The 20,959-nt window shown below is 42.1% G+C and overlaps 2 protein-coding genes and 1 non-coding gene across 5 annotated transcripts in view; 2 read left to right on the forward strand and 1 right to left on the reverse strand.

Moving 5' to 3' along the window:
* The window catches only part of CCDC47 (coiled-coil domain containing 47), a 28,765-nt gene extending 24,687 nt beyond the window's left edge, over nucleotides 1-4,078 (reverse strand). The window contains exon 1 of one of the 3 annotated variants that reach the window (XM_053567884.1): nucleotides 4,057-4,078. In XM_053567884.1, the coding sequence (XP_053423859.1) occupies nucleotides 4,057-4,072 (16 nt within the window). In that variant the 5' untranslated portion in view covers nucleotides 4,073-4,078. Of the gene's footprint in view, nucleotides 1-3,457; nucleotides 3,775-4,056 lie in introns of those variants that run through there. The other 2 variants (XM_053567887.1, XM_053567885.1) reach the window with 2 other exon arrangements.
* Nucleotides 4,079-4,258: 180 nt separating this feature from the next.
* DDX42 (DEAD-box helicase 42) overlaps nucleotides 4,259-20,959 on the forward strand; it is a 54,369-nt gene continuing 37,668 nt past the window's right edge. Inside the window, exons 1-2 of the mRNA XM_053567872.1 lie at nucleotides 4,259-4,408; nucleotides 18,571-18,803. Of these exons, the coding sequence (XP_053423847.1) occupies nucleotides 18,583-18,803 (221 nt within the window). The 5' untranslated portion in view covers nucleotides 4,259-4,408; nucleotides 18,571-18,582. The remainder of the gene's footprint in view (nucleotides 4,409-18,570; nucleotides 18,804-20,959) is intronic.
* LOC128571443 (small nucleolar RNA SNORA28) lies at nucleotides 8,175-8,300 on the forward strand. Its single transcript, XR_008375856.1, has one exon. It is a non-coding gene; the product is annotated as a small nucleolar RNA SNORA28 (small nucleolar RNA).

Below are 20,959 nucleotides of genomic sequence, written 5' to 3' on the forward strand. Positions count from 1 at the left end.
TACAAAAAAATTGTTACAAATGAAGTTAGTAACTATGTTACTAATGTGTTAGAAGCAAATACACCAAGAAAAAGGTTTAGAAGGATATACCTATGTGCATAAATAGTGGTTTATATGGTAGGATTATGGGTAGTTTGTGTCTATTTTTCTTTATATTTTTCTACAATGTACTTCTGTAATAGAAACAGTTTTTTTGTTTTTGTTTTATTTTACTTTTTTGTTGTTGTTGTTGTTGAGACAGGGTCCCACCCTATGCCCCTGAGCAGAACGAAGTGGGCGTGGTAGCTCACCGCAACCTGGGCAGCGGGCAACCCGCTGCCTCAGCCTCCGGAAGCCGCTGGGATTACAGGCACTGGCCGCAGCACCCGGCTGGGTTTTTCCATTTTTTTCATGAGTGGGGTCTCACTGTCGCTCAGGCAAGTCTCGAACTCCTGAGCTCAAGCGATTCTCCCTCCTCAGCCTCCCACAGTACTGGGATTACAGGCATGAGCCACTGTGCCCAGCTTTGTTTTAGAGACAAGGTCTTCCTCTCGTGCCTGGGCTAGAATGCAGTAGTATCATCATAGCTCACTGCAACCTCAAATTCCTAGTCTCAAGTGATCCTTCCTACTAGTGGGAATTACAGGCGCATGCCACCAATCCCAGAAAAGTTTTCTATTTTTTGCAGAGATGGGTCTTACTCTGCTGCACGGGCTGGCCTCAAACTCCTGGCCTTTAAGTGATCTTCCCTCCTTAGCTCCCAAAGTGCTAGGATTACAGGCGTGAGCTACCTTGCTTGGCCAAAAGTAATAGTTGTAAGAAAATAAGTGCTTCCTGCACTAAAGATAAGGCATTGCAGGTTGAGGAACAGTGATAGCACAGAGGCCTGAAACAGCATATTTTAAGTTTGGTGGGATAGAGCATTGGGTTTATAGACCCGCATGGGGAAAATGAGGCTGGAAAGGCTGTCAGGGGCTAGATCATGATGATGTTTATTTAAATACCATTCCAAGAAGTTTGGATAATTAGAAGCAACTAAAGGATTTTAAGTAGAGGAGCGACATTATTGGATTTGTAATTTAACACTGACAGCTTATGGGTAGAATGGATTGGAGAAGTGTACTTGAGGCAGGAAAAATATGAAGTAGCTGAGATAATTGAGTAAAACAGTATTTATCTGGCAATGGTGAGAATGAAGAGAGATGCCATAAAGGATAGGCCTATCACAGTCAGTCTCCACATGAGTGGGTTCCACATCTGTGGATTCAACCAACCACGGATTCAAAATATTCAGAAAAAATAAATAAAAGATAACAATACAATAAAAAATAGGAAAACAAAAAAAATGCAGCATAACAACTATTTACATGACATTTACATTGCATTAGGTATTATAAGTAAACTATAGATAACTTTAAAATACATGGGTGGATGTGCATAGGTCATTTTCATTTTATGTAAGTTACTTGAGTATATATGAACTATGGCATCTGAGGAGGGGATTCTGGAACTAATCCCCTGTGGACACAGAAAGACACCTTTCCACTATTTGATCTTTGAGGTTAACACCAGGGAATATTTTGTGGGAAAGCAAGCTGCCTTCTCAACACCAACCTCAAAGAGGTTTAGTGAAGTGTCTCCAAACACTCCTAACCTTTCTTTAACAATCTTTTATAAATGAATGTTCCTAACCTCTAAAAGAGACATTTTTGGCTTCAACTAGTTCTAACGGTCATCAATTCTCTAAGTTATTACATGTTAAACAAAGTTTCTTTTCTAATTTGTCTATACTTTCCCCCTAGTTCTCATGTTGTAACATTTGATCACGAGTGGAAGAAATAGAGAAAAAGAGCATATATTTATGTGCTCTTTTTTCCTCATGCATGGTTTAAAATATCAGCTCTATCATTTACCAGCCATATGACCTTAGTAAAATTACTTAAAATTCCCTGTTCCCCTCCACCTGCAAAAAAAGGGACACAATTTTTTGTTTTTAGAGACAGAGTCTCACTCTGTCACCCTGGGTTAGAGTGCCATGGCATCACACCTCACAGCAACTCCTGGGCTTAGGAGTTGCTCTTGCCTCAGCCTCCCAAGTAGCTGGGACCACAGGCGACCGCCACAACGCCTGGCTGTTTTTTTTTTGCAGTTTTTGGCCGGGGCCGGGTTTGAACCCACCTCCAGCACATGGAGCCGGCACCCTACTCCTTTCAGCCACAGGTGCCACCCCACCTGGCTATTTTATTGCAGTTTAGCCGAGCTTAGTTTGAACTGCCACCCTCAGTATATGGGGCCCATGCCCTACTCACTGAGCCACAGGAGCCGCCCAAAGGGACACAATTTGGTACTTGCTCCTGGGCTGTAGTGGGTATCACAGGAGATAAGTGCCATTTGAACACATTGCCTGACACACTGAAGGCCCTCAATAAATACTAGTTCCTATTCTTTCTTTCTGCTGTGTCTTAGGAATATCCTTTAAGGGTTAAAAAAAAAAACCTTAATTGTTAGTGTTTCTCTTTCCAAATCCCAGTCTTAAAATTTTTTTCAAAATAGATGAGACTAAAGGTTAATACTTGTACTTTAGTCAAGTGTTGTCAACTTGATTAATGGTCTACTAAAATGCCTGATCATTTCAAACAGAAATTTCCGTTCAGAATGTTCCCCCCATAAAAACATTTCCAAGATAACTCAGCACTGTAACAGAGCTCCTTTAAGGTTATTTAGGTTAAAATTATCCAAGCCATTGTATGTTGGCCTTCCTTCTCAGAAGTCTCTGCTGCACCTGTCAAGTGATTTCTCTCTCACATGTTCAACTCTCTGCCAGGCCACCCAGCCTCTGACACTCCTGAAGCAAGGAACACAGGACTAAGTCAAGAAACAAGCACTAACAAATCTGGTTTATCTTCTGCAAAGCGGCCCTACTATCTAAATTTAAAAAGGAAAGAGGAATAAGCGAGACCATTATTTCTTGTTGTCATTTTATATTAAGCCTTTCTAACAACGATCAGAATAGAGTATTCTGGAAATCATGACAGTCCCATGTCCTTACATGGAAAACGTTTCATGTTAGAAACGTTCAGAAAAAACTGGCTACAGAAGTTGTTGCTTCTTTTAAGCCACCCTAGTCTAGTCTCTTCCTACCCTGTAGAAACAATTCATTCTAATGTCTATTTCCATTTTTCATGGTGCACACTTGCCGTTCTGGTTGGCATTTGCTCATCCCCCAACATTTCTGTGGGAAAGTTCCCGAAATCCATTAAAATTACTCCAACCCCCCAAAACCCAACAAAAAATGGGCCTTACGTGGACGGAGAGTAAAAAAAAAAAAAAGTCGGAAAAGGCGCAGAAACCAATGCATGTCACCCGCCGGACTTGGGTGTTGGTTGAGAAACCAGATCGAACTATAGGCCACGCAACTCGAGTCACCGCTCGGCGTCGCCGGGCCCCACTGACAAACGCCTTAGGACCCGCTACCTACCTATAGCCGAAGCTAAAACTAGGCCCAGGGCTCCAGCGTCCGCCACCTCTACCCCTCCCGCCTTTCAGCCTGGCCGCCACCTCGGTGTCGCTGCGGTTCCACTGCCCGGATGCCGCAAAGACACAGCCCAACCAGGTGGCTCGATCACGCCGCGCCCCCCTTCACCTAGCCTCCGCCGTCCGTTACGTAGAATGCGCGCGGTTAGTTCACAGCCGCGCGCGGCGTGCGGGGTGGGACGCAGCCTTGGGCCCTGCGCGAGACCTCCCCGTCCCCCGCCTCGCTGAGGCGAGGTGGGACTGCTGGGAAAATTACATAATCCCCGCCCCGGCCCCGGAACTGCCCTCGCCTATCTCAGGCCTCCTCAGTAGGGTTCAGTCAAGTTGACGTCACACTGAATGGGCGCTCCGGAAGCTAAAAGTGGCCATGCTCTATGGGACCACGTGGCTAAAGGCAGAGAAATGCTCAGGTCGTATTCACAATGGACCAGAGTTAAGGAGATGGACGTTTTAATGTAAACGTGGGGGTATTCGCCCAACTCCTTTTCTCTTGGGATTTTTGGGTGTCTCCCTGTTGCTGTCCCTCTTTATTCCCAGACCCACTTTCTAGTTGGTCCATGAACCTTCTTCACCCGGCGGCAGCTTTCTGTGAGACTCCGAGAAGCTTACGGGGCATTCTGGAACTTTAAGGCCAGGAGCCAGCAGCATCTTCCGGGAGCCGTAACCTCAGGCCCCGCCTTTCGACCCGTGCTGTTTTCTCTGCGCATGTCTGGTTTTCGTTCCCCTCCCCCTTTCAGCAACGGGTTGGCGGCGGCGGCGGCGGCGGCGGCGAAGGCGAAGGGGGCGGAGAGGGAAGAGCGAAGCGGGACGGAGTCCAGGCAGCGCGTACTTTGGGGCTGCGAGGTTTTCTCCGCGCCGGTGATAGTAGCAGCTACCGCTGCAGCGGTAGCAGCAGGTTTGTGCGTGCGCCGTCTGGACCCAGGGCTGCTTATCCTCCGGGGCACTGGAGGCTACTGTGGGGCCTAGCAAGGGCGGAGAACCGCGGCCTCGCTTAACAAAGAGTCCGCGGAGACTTCGGCATCAGCGGCCAGGGGACCGGGGGGATGGAAGTGCGGAAGGGGCCTTCAGAGCCGCGCCGTCCTCCCACGGTTCTCGCTTCTCGAAACTCTTACCGACGCCCAGTTGGCGGCTTTCCGGAGGCGGCGCCCGCACGGCTCTGAGGCCAGGATTGCAGGGTGCTTGGCTCTGAGGCAGGGATTGCCACAGGGAGGATTCCGACCCAAGCAGGCAAGTGGGAGATGCAAGCCCCAAAGCAGCGGTCCTAATAGGCAAAAGCTGCTAAGTAAGAAGACTGTAAAAGACATAGTCGGTGGCTCTGCAGCCTGGAGATGAGCGATTAGCATCACCGTAATCACAGACTTTTTTGCGGCCTACTTGAGAGCCTTTCTGATGTGAATAAATAATTTATGTGGAGTCGCAAGCATACGCACCAAAAATATAAGCAAAAATTATTGTACCAGTCGAGAGTGTGGGGGAATTGTAGTCTCATCGCCTTGGTGAGCATTTCTTTCCTTGCCCTCACTCCTAATTTAGCTTGTTATTGAATTTCCTGTGGCGTTCTTGTATAGGGTTTTTTTGTTGTTGTTGTTTGTTTTTTGTAGAGACAGAGTTTCACTTTATTGCCCTCGGTAGAGTGCCGTGGCGTCACACAGCTCACAGCAACCTCCAACTCCTGGGCTTAGGAGATTCTCCTGCCTCAGCCTCCCGAGTAGCTGGGACTACAGGCGCCCGCCACAACGCCCGGCTATTTTTTTGTTGCAGTTTGGCAGGGGCTGGGCTTGAACCCGCCACCCTCGGTATATGGGGCCGGTGCCCTGCTCACTGAGCCACAGGCGCCGCCCTGTATAGGGTTTTTTTGCAAGTGATACTTGTATGTCTGTCCTCCCCCATATGTATACACACCCGGGAATTTCTAAAGGACAGGAATTGTCTTAATTGACTTCTACTTCTCAGGGACAAACCCAGTTCTGGCATATAGGAAAATACATGGCTACAAAATGTTAATTTTTGGACTTTAAACGATGGGGAAAAATGTATTTTCCTGTACCTAGAAGGGGCATTATGTAGCCTAATGTGTAACTCACTTATTCCATTAATAATTTTATTGGTGTTTATTGTGTGCCTATCCCCTAACACCGTTTTAAGTGTTAGAGATTCTAATGGGGAGAAGAAAGGCATACAAATTTATAAATTATACTGTGTGTTAGAAGATAATAAGTGCTTTAGGAAAAGAAATAAAGCTGGAAAGTGGGATGGGAATTTGCTATAGAGTGATTAGGGAAGTCCTTACAGACACTCTAATACTTAAGCAGACTAGAAGAAGGTAAGGGAGTGAACCATGTGAGTATCTGGGAGAAGGAACATTCCAAGCAGGGGAACAGCAATAAAGGCCTTGAAGAGGACAAAGCTGGTCTGTTAGAGGAACAGTGAGAACACCAATGTGCTTGGAACCCTGTGAGAGAGGGAGTAGTAGGAGATGAGGTCAGGGAAGAAGGTGGAAAGCATTGGGCAGAACAACCAGAGCTTTTTAGACAGTTAAGATTTCACCTTTACTCAGATGGGGACCATTGAGGATTTTGTGCCAAGGAGTAAGGGAATCTGACTTATATTGTTACAATTTAAGGGTAATTCATGGAATAGTGCAGTTCTGTAAATTTGTGTTTTATCACATTGATAGTCATACAATCAGCTCTTGGTTTGAGTTAGTGTAAGAAAAGGGATGCTTCTATAATAATTATAATCCTGCATTTACTTGTATTTGACTTGAGGAAAATGTGACGCAATTCTTGAGTTTTATACATAGATTCTCATTAAAGAACTGACTGGTATATAGTGTGTGAGATGTTCTCAAGGCAGATTATTACGTAGACTGGACACACTAGTTACTGTCACTAGAAATGTCTTTCTGCCTCCAGAAATACAAGTGATAATGTGGTTTTTATAATTAGTTGTCTTCAGTATACTTTTGCTTTTTTTTTTTAAAGACAGAATCTTGCTCTGTCACCCCAGGCAGAGTGCAGTGGCATTGTCATAGCTCAAAGCAGCTTCAAATTCGTGAGCTCAAGTGATTCTCCTGCCTCAGCCTCCCTAGTGGTGGGGGCTGTGGACATGGACCATAGGCATGGAACATGACACCCAGCTAATTTTTCTGTTTTTTAATAGAGATGGGGATCTCGCTCTTGCTCAAGCTGGTCTTAAATTCCTAAGCTCAAGCAATCCACCCACCTCAGCCTCCCAGAGTGCTAGGGTTACAAGGGTGAGCCACTGTGCCCAGCCTAATCCACTATTTTAAACTAATTTAAATCATGTCTTTTCTGCCCACCATTGCCCAGAACAAAAACTAGCCAGTTGTGTTCTTTATGTTCCATATTTATTCTCACTTAGCCTTTGCTGATTTTATCTTCCTGTCTAGAATGTCTTCGTCCTCTGCACATGTCTACCTAGCTTGCATCTTTCTGTTCCTCACCTGGATTCTAGCTATGGTTGTGTGTTTTTTCACACCAGCTCTTTATAGTCTCATCATTTTATACATGAGGAAACTGAAGCCTAGAGAAACTGAATAACTTCCCTGAGGTTCACATCATGTTAGTGGCAAAGCTAGAGTTTGAACATAGTCATTCTCTGCTATTTTACTATTCTGTTGTATTTCTTTTTTTTTTTTTTTTTTTTTTGCAGTTTTTGGCCGGGACTGGCTTTGAACCCGCCACCTCTGGTATGTGGGGCCGGTGCCCTACTCCTTTGAGCCACAGCCACCACCCTCTGTTGTGATTTCTTACCAGATCACAGCATTTTGGTGCCTGGAATCCATACCAAATAGAACTTTATGCCACTTGAAGTTTTCCTCAGCACAGTGGTAGTTCTCTTTGAGTTTTCTACATATTTAATAAACGTGAATAATGAGTGTGTACTCTAAAAAACACACTGTAAGATTTTAAAAAATGGACAAACTTGTTTTCTTCAATCATGAAACCTATCACATGGAGTTGGGGAACAACACAAAATAGCTGTATTAAACATGAGATGTTTTAAGACTGGAAATGGAGTTTGAAGGAGGAGGTTATCACTTCTCTGGGGAAATCTTGTTCATGTCTTTGTTCTAGGAGTTAGTATTTGAGATGTGTTTTGAAGGGTTACAACTTTGGTAGATGTAGTGAGAGATTTGGTGGGGAGGGAATCCAGATAGAGGGAAGAGGATTCATTGAAGTGAGTGGTTTTCTTGGAAAACTAAGGACAAGGACATATGGGGAGTCCCTAGGGAATGTGAATGGTTAAAGTGGTTGCCACACTAGGTCTCATTTCAGCCAGATTAACTGAAGAGTTATTGAATTGAAGGGAATGATAGAAATATAGGTTCAGTAGTTTGGGGGGCAGGATCTGAAGGAACCTGGAAGAAGAGGGATTTTGCGAGTATCTGAATGAATACGTCACTTCAGTATGACTTTCACTAGTTCTATAGTATTAACACAAACCATGCTACTCTGCCAAAGGAAGTAAAAATTTATTTTCTCTCTTTACTGTCTGCCTCACTTTTACTTTTACTTCGTTATTTTATGCTTTTCTATATGGAATCTCTTCTCGTGGATTATGAAACATTTTCTGGTTGTAGATGCAGCCTCTGGATGTACATTACTATGACTTTTCCAATAACACATTCTTACTGCAAGCAACACTCTGTGGCAGATGATCAGAACTGTCTGACACAATTTGAGCTTGCTATAGCAAGAAAGTCTAACCTATTCTGGTGTTCTCCCTTTCGTGAGACAAGCCGTTACATAGACTTATACAGTGTAAAAAGAAAAAAAATACATTTCTTTGCCTTGGCTCGCACCTGTAATCCTAATACTCTGGGAGGCCAAGGAGCTCAGGAGTTCAAGACAAGCCTAAGCAAGAGGGAGACCCGGTCTCAAAAAAAAAAAAAAGTAGCCAAGTGTAGCGGCAAGCACCTGTAGTCCCAGCTACTCTGGGAGGCCGAGGCAAGAGGATTACTCAATCACAGGTGTTTGAGGTTGCTGTGAGCTATGATGCCCTGATGGAGTGAGACTCTTGTCTCCTAAAAAAAAGACCTTGTTGAAACCGTAGATTTGAGGGAGGAGGGGTACCTATCAAATGTGAAGTGTTGTTGCCTCAGAGAGGCTTTGCCTGACTTGTATCTGCAACAGCTTACCCAGCTTGCTGACATTTCATAGCACTTTTACTGGCTGAAATTATATGATTTTAATTTTTCTCTCTCCTGGGCCAGACTAAACTCCCTCAGGGTTTGGAGCTGTGTCTGACTCCGTCACCGTATCTTTAGTGCATGGCACAAAATAGGCACTCAGTATATTTTGATTTAGTTGTCACTATTATAGTGATTTAGAAGTTGAATAATAATCAGACACACTTTTTGCAAAAATGAGAGTGGAGATGATAGAGGGTATGTATCAGAGGAGTCTTTCATTTTACTGGGCGTGTAACCAAGTTGTTAGTGGTCATCATTGGTCAGTATCAAATGGACGTTATTACTGAGACCCTACTTAGGTTCTTTTTAAAGCAAATACTCACTAAAGTTTGTTTATAAATTATTAGCTAATTCTTTTCAAATTAGGTATTTAATTTTTTTTTTCTTTTTTTTGAGACTAGAGTCTTAAGCTCTTACCCTGGGTAGAGTGCTATAGTGTCATCATAGCTCACAGCAGCCTCCAACTCAACTCTTTGGCTCAAGAGATCCTCTTGCCCCAGTTCGTTTTTTTTTTTTTTTTCTTCTTTGTATTTTTATTTTATTTTATTTTATTTTTTTGAGACAGAGTTTCAACTTTATTGCCCTCAGTAGAGTGCTCTGAAATCATAGCTCACAGCAACCGCTAACTCTTGGGCTCAAGCAATTCTCTTGTGTCAGCCTGCCAAATAGCTGGGACTACAGGCGCCTGCCACAACATCCAGCTGTTTTTTAGATACAGGGGTCTCACTTTGGCTCACGCTGGTCTTGAACTATGAGCTCAGGCAATCTACCTGCCTCGGAATCCCAGAATGCTAGGCATGAGCCACTGCACCGGGCAGGTATTTTATTTTTAAAGGGAATTTTTTTTGGGGGGGGGGGAGTAGTTGTATTTTTTGTTTGGCAGGCCCGGGCTGGGCTCGAACCTGCCAGCCCCAGTGCATGTGGCCAGCGCCCTAGCTGCTAAGCTACAAACACTGAGCCTAAAGGAAATTTTTTAAAGAGGAAAATTGTGGCCAAGTGCATGGTGGCTGATGCCTGTAATCCTAGCACTCCGGGAGGCCAAGGCAAGATTGCTTGACCTCAGGAGTACCAGACCAGCCTGTGCAAGAGCAAAACCCCGTCTCTTAAATAGCTGGGCCTGGTGGGGGGCGCCTGTAGTCTCAGCTCCTTGGAAGGCTGAGGCAAGAGGCTTGCTTGAGCCCAGAAGTTTGAGGTTGCTGTGAGCTATGATGCCATGGCGTTCTACCCAGAATGACTAAGTGAGATGAGACTCTTGTCTAAAACATGCTTGCATTTCATTTCAAAGTAGAGACTGAGGCCTACATAGCATAATTTTCTCTCATAAAATAGCAATCTAAAAATTGGTGTGTAAATAGAATCTAATTCTTTAGTTTTCAGGGTTTTTTTTAAGTTATAGAATACACATACGAATAGTACCGTTTTTAATGAAGATGAACAGCATTAAGTATCTCCAAGTTTTTTGCCACTATCACCACCATTCAGCCTCAACTCTTTTCACTGAAACTCTTTACTCATTAAATAATAATGGCTCCATTCTGTCTCTCCCACACAGCCTCTGAAGACCACAATTTCTATCTCTGTTTAACCACTCTGGGTGCCTTGCAGTGTTTATACTTCTGAGACTGGACTTAACATAATGTCCACAGGGTTCCTTCATATTGCGGCATGTATAAGGATTCCCTTTTTATTTATTTTTTTTATTAATACATGTGATCATTCCCAAATTTCTTTCTTCCTTTTTTTCTTCTGAGAATTCCCTTTTTTTTTTTTTAAGGCTGAATATTTCATTGTATGTATGTGCCACTTTATCCATCAAGGAATACTTGGGTTGCTTCCACCTTTTGCTATCATGAATAATGCTTTTATGAACATGGGTGTATAAATAATCTGTTCAAGTTCCTGCTTTCACTTGCCAGAAGCAGAATTGCTGGATCAGATGGTAATTCTATGTTTAATCTTTTGGAAAACCACCATATTGCTTTCAGTGGCAGCTGAACCATTTTACATTCCCACCTGCAGTGTAAGAGGATTCTGGTTACTCCACATCTTTGCTAGCGCTTACTATTTTCTCCCTTTTTGTTCATAGTAGCCATCCTAATGGGTATGAAGTGATTGATAACCTCATTGTGGTATTGATTTCACCAATGATTAATGATGTTGAGCGTATTGTATGTACTTGTTGGCTATTTGTAGATCTTTGGAGAAATGTCTACCCATGTCTTTTGCCCATTTTTTAATTGTTCTTCTGTAGTTGAGTTTGTTTGGTTTTTGTTTGGTTCTTTTTGAAACAAGATCTGTGTTGCTTGGGTGAGTGCAGTGCCATCATTATAGCTCACGGCAACATCAAACTCCTGGACTGAATCAATTTTCCTTTCTCAGCCTCCTGAGTAGCTGCAGATACTACCTACCCTGTTGCCCCGAAAATAAGACAGTGTCTTATTTTAAGGTGTGCCCCCAAAGATGCGCTAGGTCTTATTTTCAGGGGACGTCTTACCTTTCCTGTAAGTAGGTCTTATTTTTGGAGGATGTCTTATTTTCGGGGAAACGGGGTAGCTAATTTTTCTTTTGTTTTTCTTTTCTTTCTTTTTCTTTTTTTTTTGGTAGAGACTGAGTCTTGCTATGTTGCCTATGCTGGTTTCAAACCCCTGGCCTCTAGTGATCTTGCCTTGGCCTCCCATTTGTTGTTTTTAATGAAATCTGAAGGTTTCCTAGGTTTAGGAAGCAATGTGAATTTCTGCACTGAAGCTAGTTGGTGTTTTCACCTTTTCTGTCATCAATTTGAAAGTGTTTATGGAGGCCTAGGTGAGGTTTCAGAGCTATTTAATATGAGTTTGACAGTTGGGAGGAAAGGATGATGTGCTAGGTATTTTGTTATAACCTATGTTTTAGAGCAAATAAAGAGAGCTTTGGACAGACCCACAAATAGTATGACTATAGTTAATTTTTTAATATCCCTGCTATATTTCGATTTTTCTTTTTCTTTTCTTTTTTTTTTTTTTTTTTTTTTTTTTGAGACAGTCTCATAATGTTGCCCTCGATAGAATACCATGGCATGTCACAGCTCACAGCAACCTCAAACTCTTGGGCTCAAGTGATTCCCTTGTCTCAGCCTCCCAAGTAGCTGGGACTACAGGCGCCTGCCACAATGCCCAGCAATTTTTTGTTGTCGTTGTTGTCATTGTTTAGCAGGCCTAGGCCAGGTTCCAACCCACCGGCCCTGGTGCATGTGGCTGGTACCCTAACCAGTGAGTTACAGGAACCAAGCCATAAATACTAATTTTAATAGGCTAAACAGAGAAGGGTTCATCTTCTTTCTTCTCCCCTTCCCATTGCTCTGTTGCTTAGGCTGGAGTGCAGTGGCACAGTTGTACATAGAGCTTACTGTAACCTCCAACTCCTGGGCTCAAATGATTCTGCCTTGGCCTTCCAAAGTGCTGGCATTATAAGCATGAGTTACTGCACCTGGCTTCATCTTTTTTTTTTTTTTTACAATCAAATAGAAATTAGGGTGGCTATTGTTTGCTTATTCTATCAGTTGTAATCTCTCAGACCTCTGATTTTCAAATTTCAATAGCATATACAACACATGGTTTAATAGCAGGAAAAACAATTGTTAAGATACTGAGTAATGAATGATTCACTGAGGATGATATGGGTTAGATTTAATCAGGAAGGGTGGATGGCTGATTAACAAAATTTGTAGTGATGAATGGTGGTGGTTTTCTTAAATACTAGTATGAATTTTAGAGAGTCTGGATACATGATATTTATTCATTTAAAAAAATAATTTGAGTACTACCTATGTAGTAGGCACCAGTGACACAGTGGTGGACAAATCCACAAAGTCCATTCCTTCTTGGAGCTAACCTTCTAGTTAGTGGGGAATATAGAAAGTACAGTTGTTGGCCCTTGCCAGAGTAATTAGGGAAAATGGGCAGCCTGTTCTTCATCCTGCTAGTGAAAGGACTGCTTTTCCATCTTGCTGAGTCTTCAGGCTAGGTTCTCAACCTGTGGGTCACGACCCACAGGAACTATATTAAAGGGTTGTGGCATTAGGAAGGTTGAGAACCACTATATTAAACAACTCTTATCTGCTCAGGGTCTTACTGCCTGCCTATCTGTAGCAAAAGTTGATTTGCTTCTTTAGTAATAATGCACCTTTTGATTATTTACTAGGACTGATTTCATATCCATGTCTCCTTCCCTCTAGTCCAGGAAGTAGAGTTATTTGCTTCTCCGGTTAAGAGTTTTGGTCTATTCTTTTTCTCTCAGGAAATCCAATGATTTTTTTCTATCCTAGTATATGCTTAGTTTTTCTAACTTTATTGGTTTTCCCCTGTGGCATATAAACCTGCTTACATTTCTTTAAAAAATAAAATTCCTCTACTTAATAAATAACTTTGTCCTTCCTGTCGCTGGTGAATGACCTACAAAGTAATCTTTACTCTTTTTGACCTAGTCTTCACTCTCAACCACTTATTACTCTGCCCTGCCCTGCTGCTCCATTGAAACTGCTTTCATTTGATGACTCCTGGTTGGGTATCCAGCAGAGGCTTTTTAGTTCTTGACTGACTTAAGCTTCTCTTTAGTTTTCTGTTGTAAAACTTCTCTTCTTACCTGTTACCCCCCTTTCCCTCCCTTTGTCCACTTCTCTTCCCCTTCTTCCCTTTTTAAGTTTGCATGTAAGCTTCTCTTTCCTGCCCATTCCTGAATATTGGTATAGCCTAAGATTTTATCTTACCTCTTTTCTCATTCCCTGCATCCTCCCTCTGCTAGCTCATTTACATCAGTAACCTCAAATGCAAATGTCTCGCAGCACATCTATAGCTCTACCCCAGACCCTGCTGCCATTTCCAACTTCACTTGGCATCTCTCCTTAGCTCTCTTATAGGTAATGGATAATGAATTCACCTCATCTTTTGCCTGCTTTTCCAAGCCTGGCTTTTCATTCTTTTAGTTTTCCATTTCTGTTAGTGGTGTCACCATTCACCTAGTCTTTAAAGCCAGAAACCTACAAAGTTATACTCTTCCTTTTTCCTTACCTTCCATGCCAATTATTAGTTACACAACCCTACTGATTGTTCCTCATAGATACAGTAGTTAAATAAGTAACTAAGATCCATCCGCATTTCTCCTTCTTCACAGGCACTTGCTTAGTTGAAGACTTTGTCACTTTACATCTGTATTTCTTTCTTCTCTTTTTTCTTTTTTTCCTTCCATCCCTCCCTGTCTTTTTCTTTCTTTCTTTCTTTCTTCAGTGTTCATAAAGACTGCTAGAAATTGTCAGTGCTGACCATACTGCAAGCTGTCATTGCTGGGTATTGAGAAAAGTTTTCAGTTAGCAATAATTGCACCTAGGATAAACCTACTGCACTGCCACTGTATAAAGCTTTGTTTGTTTTTTATTTTTGTTTATTTATTTATTTGGCGAGGAGGATTCTCTTTATGTTGCCTGAGGCTGAGCTCCTCAGCGTTCAGTAGGTCAATCCTTAGCTTCCAGAACAGGCACCACACCCAGCTTAACATCTGTGTTTTATGACCGCCTCCTAACTACTTTCTTTGCCTCCTGCTTTTCCCTGCTGTAGGTAGCAGTCTTTCTGAAGTACTGATCTGAAATATATTCCCCTTTTGCTTAAAATTAATGATTCTCTGTTACTGGCAGAACATACCATTCTTAGCGCAGCCTACTAAGCTGTTCATCTTGGCCCTGCCTGTGTTTCTGAACATGTGTCCTGCAATGTTCCCAAATGTCCTATTGAACTCTAGCTGCACCAACCTATTTTCTGTTCTCTGTGGTAGTACTTATAGTTCCCTCAATCTAAAATGCCCTCCAATTCTGCTTCTGTGGTCTATTGCCTCCTCACATTTCAAAATTGAACCCATCATCTCCCAGAAAATCATCCAGTGTCAGGTGCCCTCTCCTGGGCCACCATTGAACGAGCCTTGTGTAGTACCTTTGTTAGTACCCATTGTGTTCTTTTTTTTAGCTGGCTAAACCTGCATTATTTCTTGAGAACAGAAACTATATCTTTCATGTCTGAATGCCTATAGCCTCCTGTATTGCTTGATCTTCCTCAGCAAGCTTTCAGTAACCATTGAAAGCTTTCTTGCTGGGACATTGTGTGATTTTGAAAAGTGCCATAAACCTCAATTAAATGTTTTTCTTCCCTACTTTCTTTGCCTACTTTCTCATTTCTGTGGCTCATTTATTAGCTCATTATACATTATATCCACAAGGATAAATGAGGTTAAAATTCAGTCCATCATTTTTGTTGCTTAGGAGCAGGTCTTCCAAAGACATGCTTATTAAAGATTAGTTAAAAAATGATAAATTTTCAGATGATAAAATGTCCTTATTTATATTCTCACTAAATCTCATCTCAGTTGAATTATGTTGATTCCCTGATTAATGAATCTTCTTATAGGATTCCTAAAGAAAGCAAAAGATGATCTTAAGTTTAAGTAAACTAGTATTTATTAAGCACTTACTAACCTGTACTATGTTTACTGTTACGGAAGGAGGTCAAAAATGAGTAAAGACAGACTCTATCTGGGGACTGAGCTTAAGTGGTATGTAATAGCAATTAAACAAAACCCGAAAGGTACATGTGGGTGAGGGATGTAGCACCAGAAAAATACAGCGCATATTGTTTTCGATTCCTTCAGCAATGTTATTATAAAAACCATTTTTTGGCATTCTTTTTCCACATTTGTTTGAAATTCCAAGGCCATTGTAAACATTTTAATTTTTCTTTTTGAGTCTCACTTTGTCACCCTCAGTAGAGTTCTGTGGGGTCATAGCTCACAGCAACCTCTAACTCATGGGCTCAAGTGATCCACTTGCTTCAGTCCAGAGTAGCTGGGACTACAGGCTCCTGCCATAGTGCCCAGCTAGTTTTTTTGTTTTTTGTGGGGGGGTTGCAGTTTTTGGCCAGGGCTGGGTTTGAGCCCACCACCTCTGGCATATGGGGCTGGAGCCCTGTTCCTTTGAGCCACAGGCGCCGCCCCCAGCTAGTTTTTTTTAAGAAACAGAATCTTCGCTCTTGCTCAGGCTGGTGTCTGCCTCCTGAGCTTAAGCGATCTACCTGCCTTGGCCTTCCAGAGTGCTAGGATTACAGACATGAGTCACTGCAACTGGCCTTTAATTTTTCTTATTTATGTTAAACACCACCACCAACAAAAAAGTCAAATAACTGCTATTAACTTTTTGATAAAACAGCTCACACCTGTAATCCTAGCACTTTGAGAGTCTGAGATGGGTAGATTACTTGAGCTCAGGAGTTAGAGATCAGCCTGAGCAAGAGCGAGACCCCTCATCTCTAAAAAATAGCCAGGCCTTGTGGCAGGCACCTATATTCCCAGATGCTTGGGAGGCTGAGGCAAGATGATCTCTTGAGCCCAAGAGTTTGAGGTTGCTATTAGCTATGATGCCGGGGGCACTCTACCCAGGGCAACAGAATGAAACTGTCTCAAAAAAAAATTTCTTTTTGATAAACAGCCTTCTGTATATGTAACACATAAATTGAATTTTACATAGATTAGATCATGCCACTTTGTTTTATGAATTGTTTTATTTTCTCAGTGTGTAATGGACACTTTTCCATAAGTAGTATGTAAAATATTTTAAACTTAGAATTTGTATTCTCTTGATGGGGGCAATTACATTTAAAAAATTGATCTGAAGGAAATAATTAAGGATGTGGACAAAAACATATCTAAAGTATATATAATTGTATTTAATAGTGAAGAAATATATTTATTGACATTGGAATATATTTAATATATAATGTGAATCTGTAAAGTACAATATAGTTTGAGTTTTGTTTTTAAATCTAGTGTGTATATACACATATCCATAGAAAAATAGCAAAAAAATAACAACACTTACCTGGGAGAGGAAATTTCAAGTAGTTTTAAATTTTGTTCCCTTTTTTGGCTTTCTACTTTTTTATAAAATATATGTAAATTTTGTCATTAAAAAAGTTTTTTGGAACCAATGCTAATAAGAGAAAGGGTATTGCTCGTAAACTGATTTTATTGATGATTAAATTTCTTTGTAATAGGCTAGCTGATACTTGAGGCAACGTATTAATGAATCATAGTATCTTCCTGAATAGTGTTCTAGTGGGCAGTTGCTAAGTAAGTGCATGGTTCATAAGTATCCTTTAGAGACAAATGGATAATGTCTACAAATAGCTGATGTTAATATCTTTTAAGGTTTTTTGTTTGTTTGTTTGTTTGTTTTTGAGACAGAGTCTCACTGTGTCGCCCTCGGTAGAGTGCTGTTGCATCACAGCTCACAGCAACCTCAACTCTTGGGCTTAAGCGATTCTCTTGCCCCAGCCTCCCAAGTAGCTGGGACTACAGGCGCCTGCCACAACACCCGGCTATTTTTTGTTGCAGTTGTCATTGTCGTTTAGCTGATCTGGGCCAGATTTAAACCCATCAGCCTTGGTGCATGTAGTTTGCGCCGTAACCACTGTGCTACGGGCGCCAAGCCAGTATCTTTTAAGTTTTGAATCTTTGATTCTTCCAAATGTCATTATTAGAGGATGATCTTTAGTTTGGGGACATATTTTTTTTCCTCTTTGCCTGTGATACTGCCAAGCAAAGCATTATATTGTAAATGTGGGGGGTCTTTTGGTTTTGTTTTTCTCTTCCTGGCTGACTAAATTCTTTGAGCATAAAAATTAAGAGATTAAGTCTTTTCATTTTGATATCTCCAATTGCCTAATACAATGCCTAGCACCTATCAGGTTTCCAAAAATATGTAAGAGTATTTCACAACTTAATAAGATATTAATTAGCAGTCAAGTCCTTTTGAAAAGGATAATATTAAATACTGCATTCCTGTTTAGATGGTGATCCCAATAAAATGAATAACAATTTCTTTGGTGTTTTAAAAAACGCAGTCACTTGGTTGAGGCTCTAGCATAGTGTATATCAGAAATATGTTAAAGTTGTAGGGGCTTTGGGGTTGGTTTTCTTTTTGGTAGGGGTAAAGAGTCTCACTTTGCCAGTGGGGCTAGAGTGCCATGTTCATAGCAATCTCTCGGACTCAAGCAATCCTATTGTCTGCCTCATTCCCCTCCCCTGACAAAGTAGCTAGGACTACAGGCCCCTGCCACCACACCCAGCTAATTTTTCTATTTTTAGTAGAGACAGGGTGTTGCTTTTCCCAGATTGCTCTTTTTGTTCAGGCTGGTCTGGACCTCCTGACCTTAAGCCAGTCTTCCTGTCTTGGCTTTCCAGAGTGCTAGGATTACAAGCCTGAGTCACCACACCTACTGTGTTGTCCAGGCTGGAGTATAGTGGCTATTCCCAGGCAAGATTAGAGCACACTATAGCCTTGAATTCCTGGGCTCAAGTGATCCTTGCTAGAAATAGGGTGTGCGCTACTGCGCCCAGCTTCAGTGTTACAGTTTTTTTGTTTGTTTGTTCTTTGTTTTTTGAGACAGTCTGGCTATGTCACCCTCAGTAGATTACCATCACAGCTCCCAGCAACCTCCAACTCTTGGGCTTAAGCGATTCTTACCTCAGCCTCCCAAGTAGGTGGGACTACAGGCACCTGCCACAATGCCTGGCTATTTTGTTGTTGTTGTTGCTGTAGTTATCATTGTTGTTTAGCTGGCCGGGGCCAGATTCCAACCTGCCAGCCTCGGTGTATGTGGCTGGCACCATAACCACTGTGCTACTGGGGCAGAGCCCTCAGTGTTACTGTTCTAAGAGGATAAAGTTTAAAATGAATTTATAGGTAGAAGTTAGAAAAGACATGTAAGTCAGTGGGCCTATTTACTTTATGAAGTTAAATCTATATTCATGTATCTTACTCCTAACAGATCATTGGCACCATGAACTGGAATAAAGGCGGTCCTGGCACTAAGCGAGGATTTGGCTTTGGAGGTTTTGCCATCAGTGCTGGGAAAAAGGAGGAACCCAAACTCCCACAACAGTCCCACAGTGCCTTTGGGGCAACTAGCTCTTCTTCTGGATTTGGAAAGTCAGCTCCTCCACAACTCCCTTCTTTCTACAAAATCGGATCTAAACGGGCCAACTTTGATGAAGAAAATGCGTAAGTTATAATTCCTGATAATTTAGCAAAGGTCAGGCTTTGAGATACTCATTCCCTCAGCGGAAATTGAGGCAAAGAAACTTTGTTTCCCAAATAATAACTTTTTAAGTTGGTGTCTTACTGAGTTGCATGGTTTTTCTAATAAGTTAAATTGACCAGTGTACCCATTTGTAAGGACTATAATACCTATGTGCTTAATTATATACTTTTACTCAGTGAATTGTGGTTTTTTTCCTACTTAGTGTTTTAGGGGATGGTTGCTCAATAAATGCATGGTTGAAATATTTGAAACTATTGAAATTTATATAAGTATGAAAAGTTTTATATGATCTATGTGGTTTATACTGCAATCTTTTATTGACACTATATAAATTCTTCTGTGAACACAGGGATTTGTCAGAACTGGTAGAAATTCATGTTGGTGTTAGCATTTAGGTCCTTAAAACTATTATGTTGTAATATAGTAGTAGAAAAATCTACTCTGATTTTTCCCCCTTTTCTCAAAAGTTTGCTTTTCTTTTTTTTAAGACTGGTTCTCTCTCTCTCTCTCTCTCTCTCTCTCTCTCTCTCTCTCTCTCTCTCTCGCCTAGGCTAGAGTGCAGTGGCATTATCATAGCTCACTGCAACCTCAAACTCCTGGACCCAAAGGATCCTACAGTCTCAACATTCTGAGCAGCTGAGACTATAGACACGTACCACCATGCCCAACTAATTTTTTTATTTTTTTGTAGAGATGATGTCTCACTTTATTGCTTAGACTGGTCTTGAACTCCTGGTCCGAAATAATCCTCCCACCTAGAGTGTTTTAATTATGGACACGATCCACTGCACTTGCCCCAGTTATTATCTTTAACCTGCTTGCCTATTAAAGTGGTTGTAAAATGCTGGGACTTTAAAGTTTTAGCTCTAATTTCTATAAGATAATTTCTCTTTGTTGAATCTGAAGAAATCTCTTACTACTATGATTTCCAACTGATTGTGATACTGCCCTTTTTTTTTTATTGAGACAGAGCCTCAAGCTGTCCCCCTAGGTAGAGTGCCATGGCATCACAACTCACAGCAACCTCCAACTCCTGGGCTCAAGCGTTCTCCTCTCTTAGCCTGTCAAGTAGCTGGGACTACAGGCGCCTGCCACAATGCCTGGTTATTTTTTGGTTGCAGCCGTCATTGTTGTTTTGGTGGGCCCAGGCTGGATTCGAACCCACCAGCTCAGGTGTCTGAGGCTGGTGCCCTAGCCACCTGAGCCACAGGTGCCGAGCCAGCCTTTTCTTTTTTTTTTTTTTTTTTAATTAAAAAAACCTGGCTGGGCACAGTGGCTTATGCCTATAATCCTAGCATTTTGGGAGGCTGAGGCAGGTGGATTACTTAGGCTCCAGAGTTTGAGACCAGCCTGAGCAAGAACTAGACTGTCTCTTAAAAAAAATAGCCAGGCATTGTGGCAAGCACCTGTAGTCCCAATTACCTGGGAGGCTAAGCAGCAAGGGAATTGCTTGAGCCCAGAAGTTTGAGGTTGCTGTGAGCTGTGATGCCGTGGCACTCTGCGAAGGGCAACAAAATAAGACTCTGGGTGGTGTCTGTAGCTTCGTGGGTAAGGCACATATACGGAGGCTGGCAAGTTTGAACCCAGCTGGGCCAGCTAAAAACAAAAATGACAACTGCAACAAAAAATAGCCGAGCCTTGTGGCGGGTGCCTGTAGTCCCAGCCACTTCAGAGGCTGAGGCCAGAAAATTGCTTAAGCCCTAGAGTTTGAGGTTGCTGGGAGCTGTGATGTCACAGCACTCTACCTAGGGGATAGCTTGAGACTATCTCAAAACAAACAAAAAATAGCTAGTTTCTGGGACTGGCTAGGGTGGCTCACTCTTGTAACCCTAATACTTTGGGAGTCTAAAGGAGGGAAGATCACCTGAAGCCAGGAGTTCAAGACCTGCCTCAGCAACATAGCAAGACCCCCACATCTACAAAAAAGATAGAAAAATTGAGTATGGTGGCATGCAGACCTATAGTCCCAGCTACTTGGGAGACTGAGACAAGAGGATCACTTGAGCTCAGGAGTTTGAGATTGCAGTGAGCTGTGATAATGCCATTGCCCTCAAGTTTGGGCAACAAAGTAAGACATTATCTACCCCTGAAATGTTCCTGAAGATTGGATTTTTAG

Source organism: Nycticebus coucang, chromosome 18 (genome assembly GCF_027406575.1).
Source record: "Nycticebus coucang isolate mNycCou1 chromosome 18, mNycCou1.pri, whole genome shotgun sequence".
In the NCBI taxonomy this organism is placed as follows: Eukaryota; Metazoa; Chordata; class Mammalia; order Primates; family Lorisidae; genus Nycticebus; species Nycticebus coucang.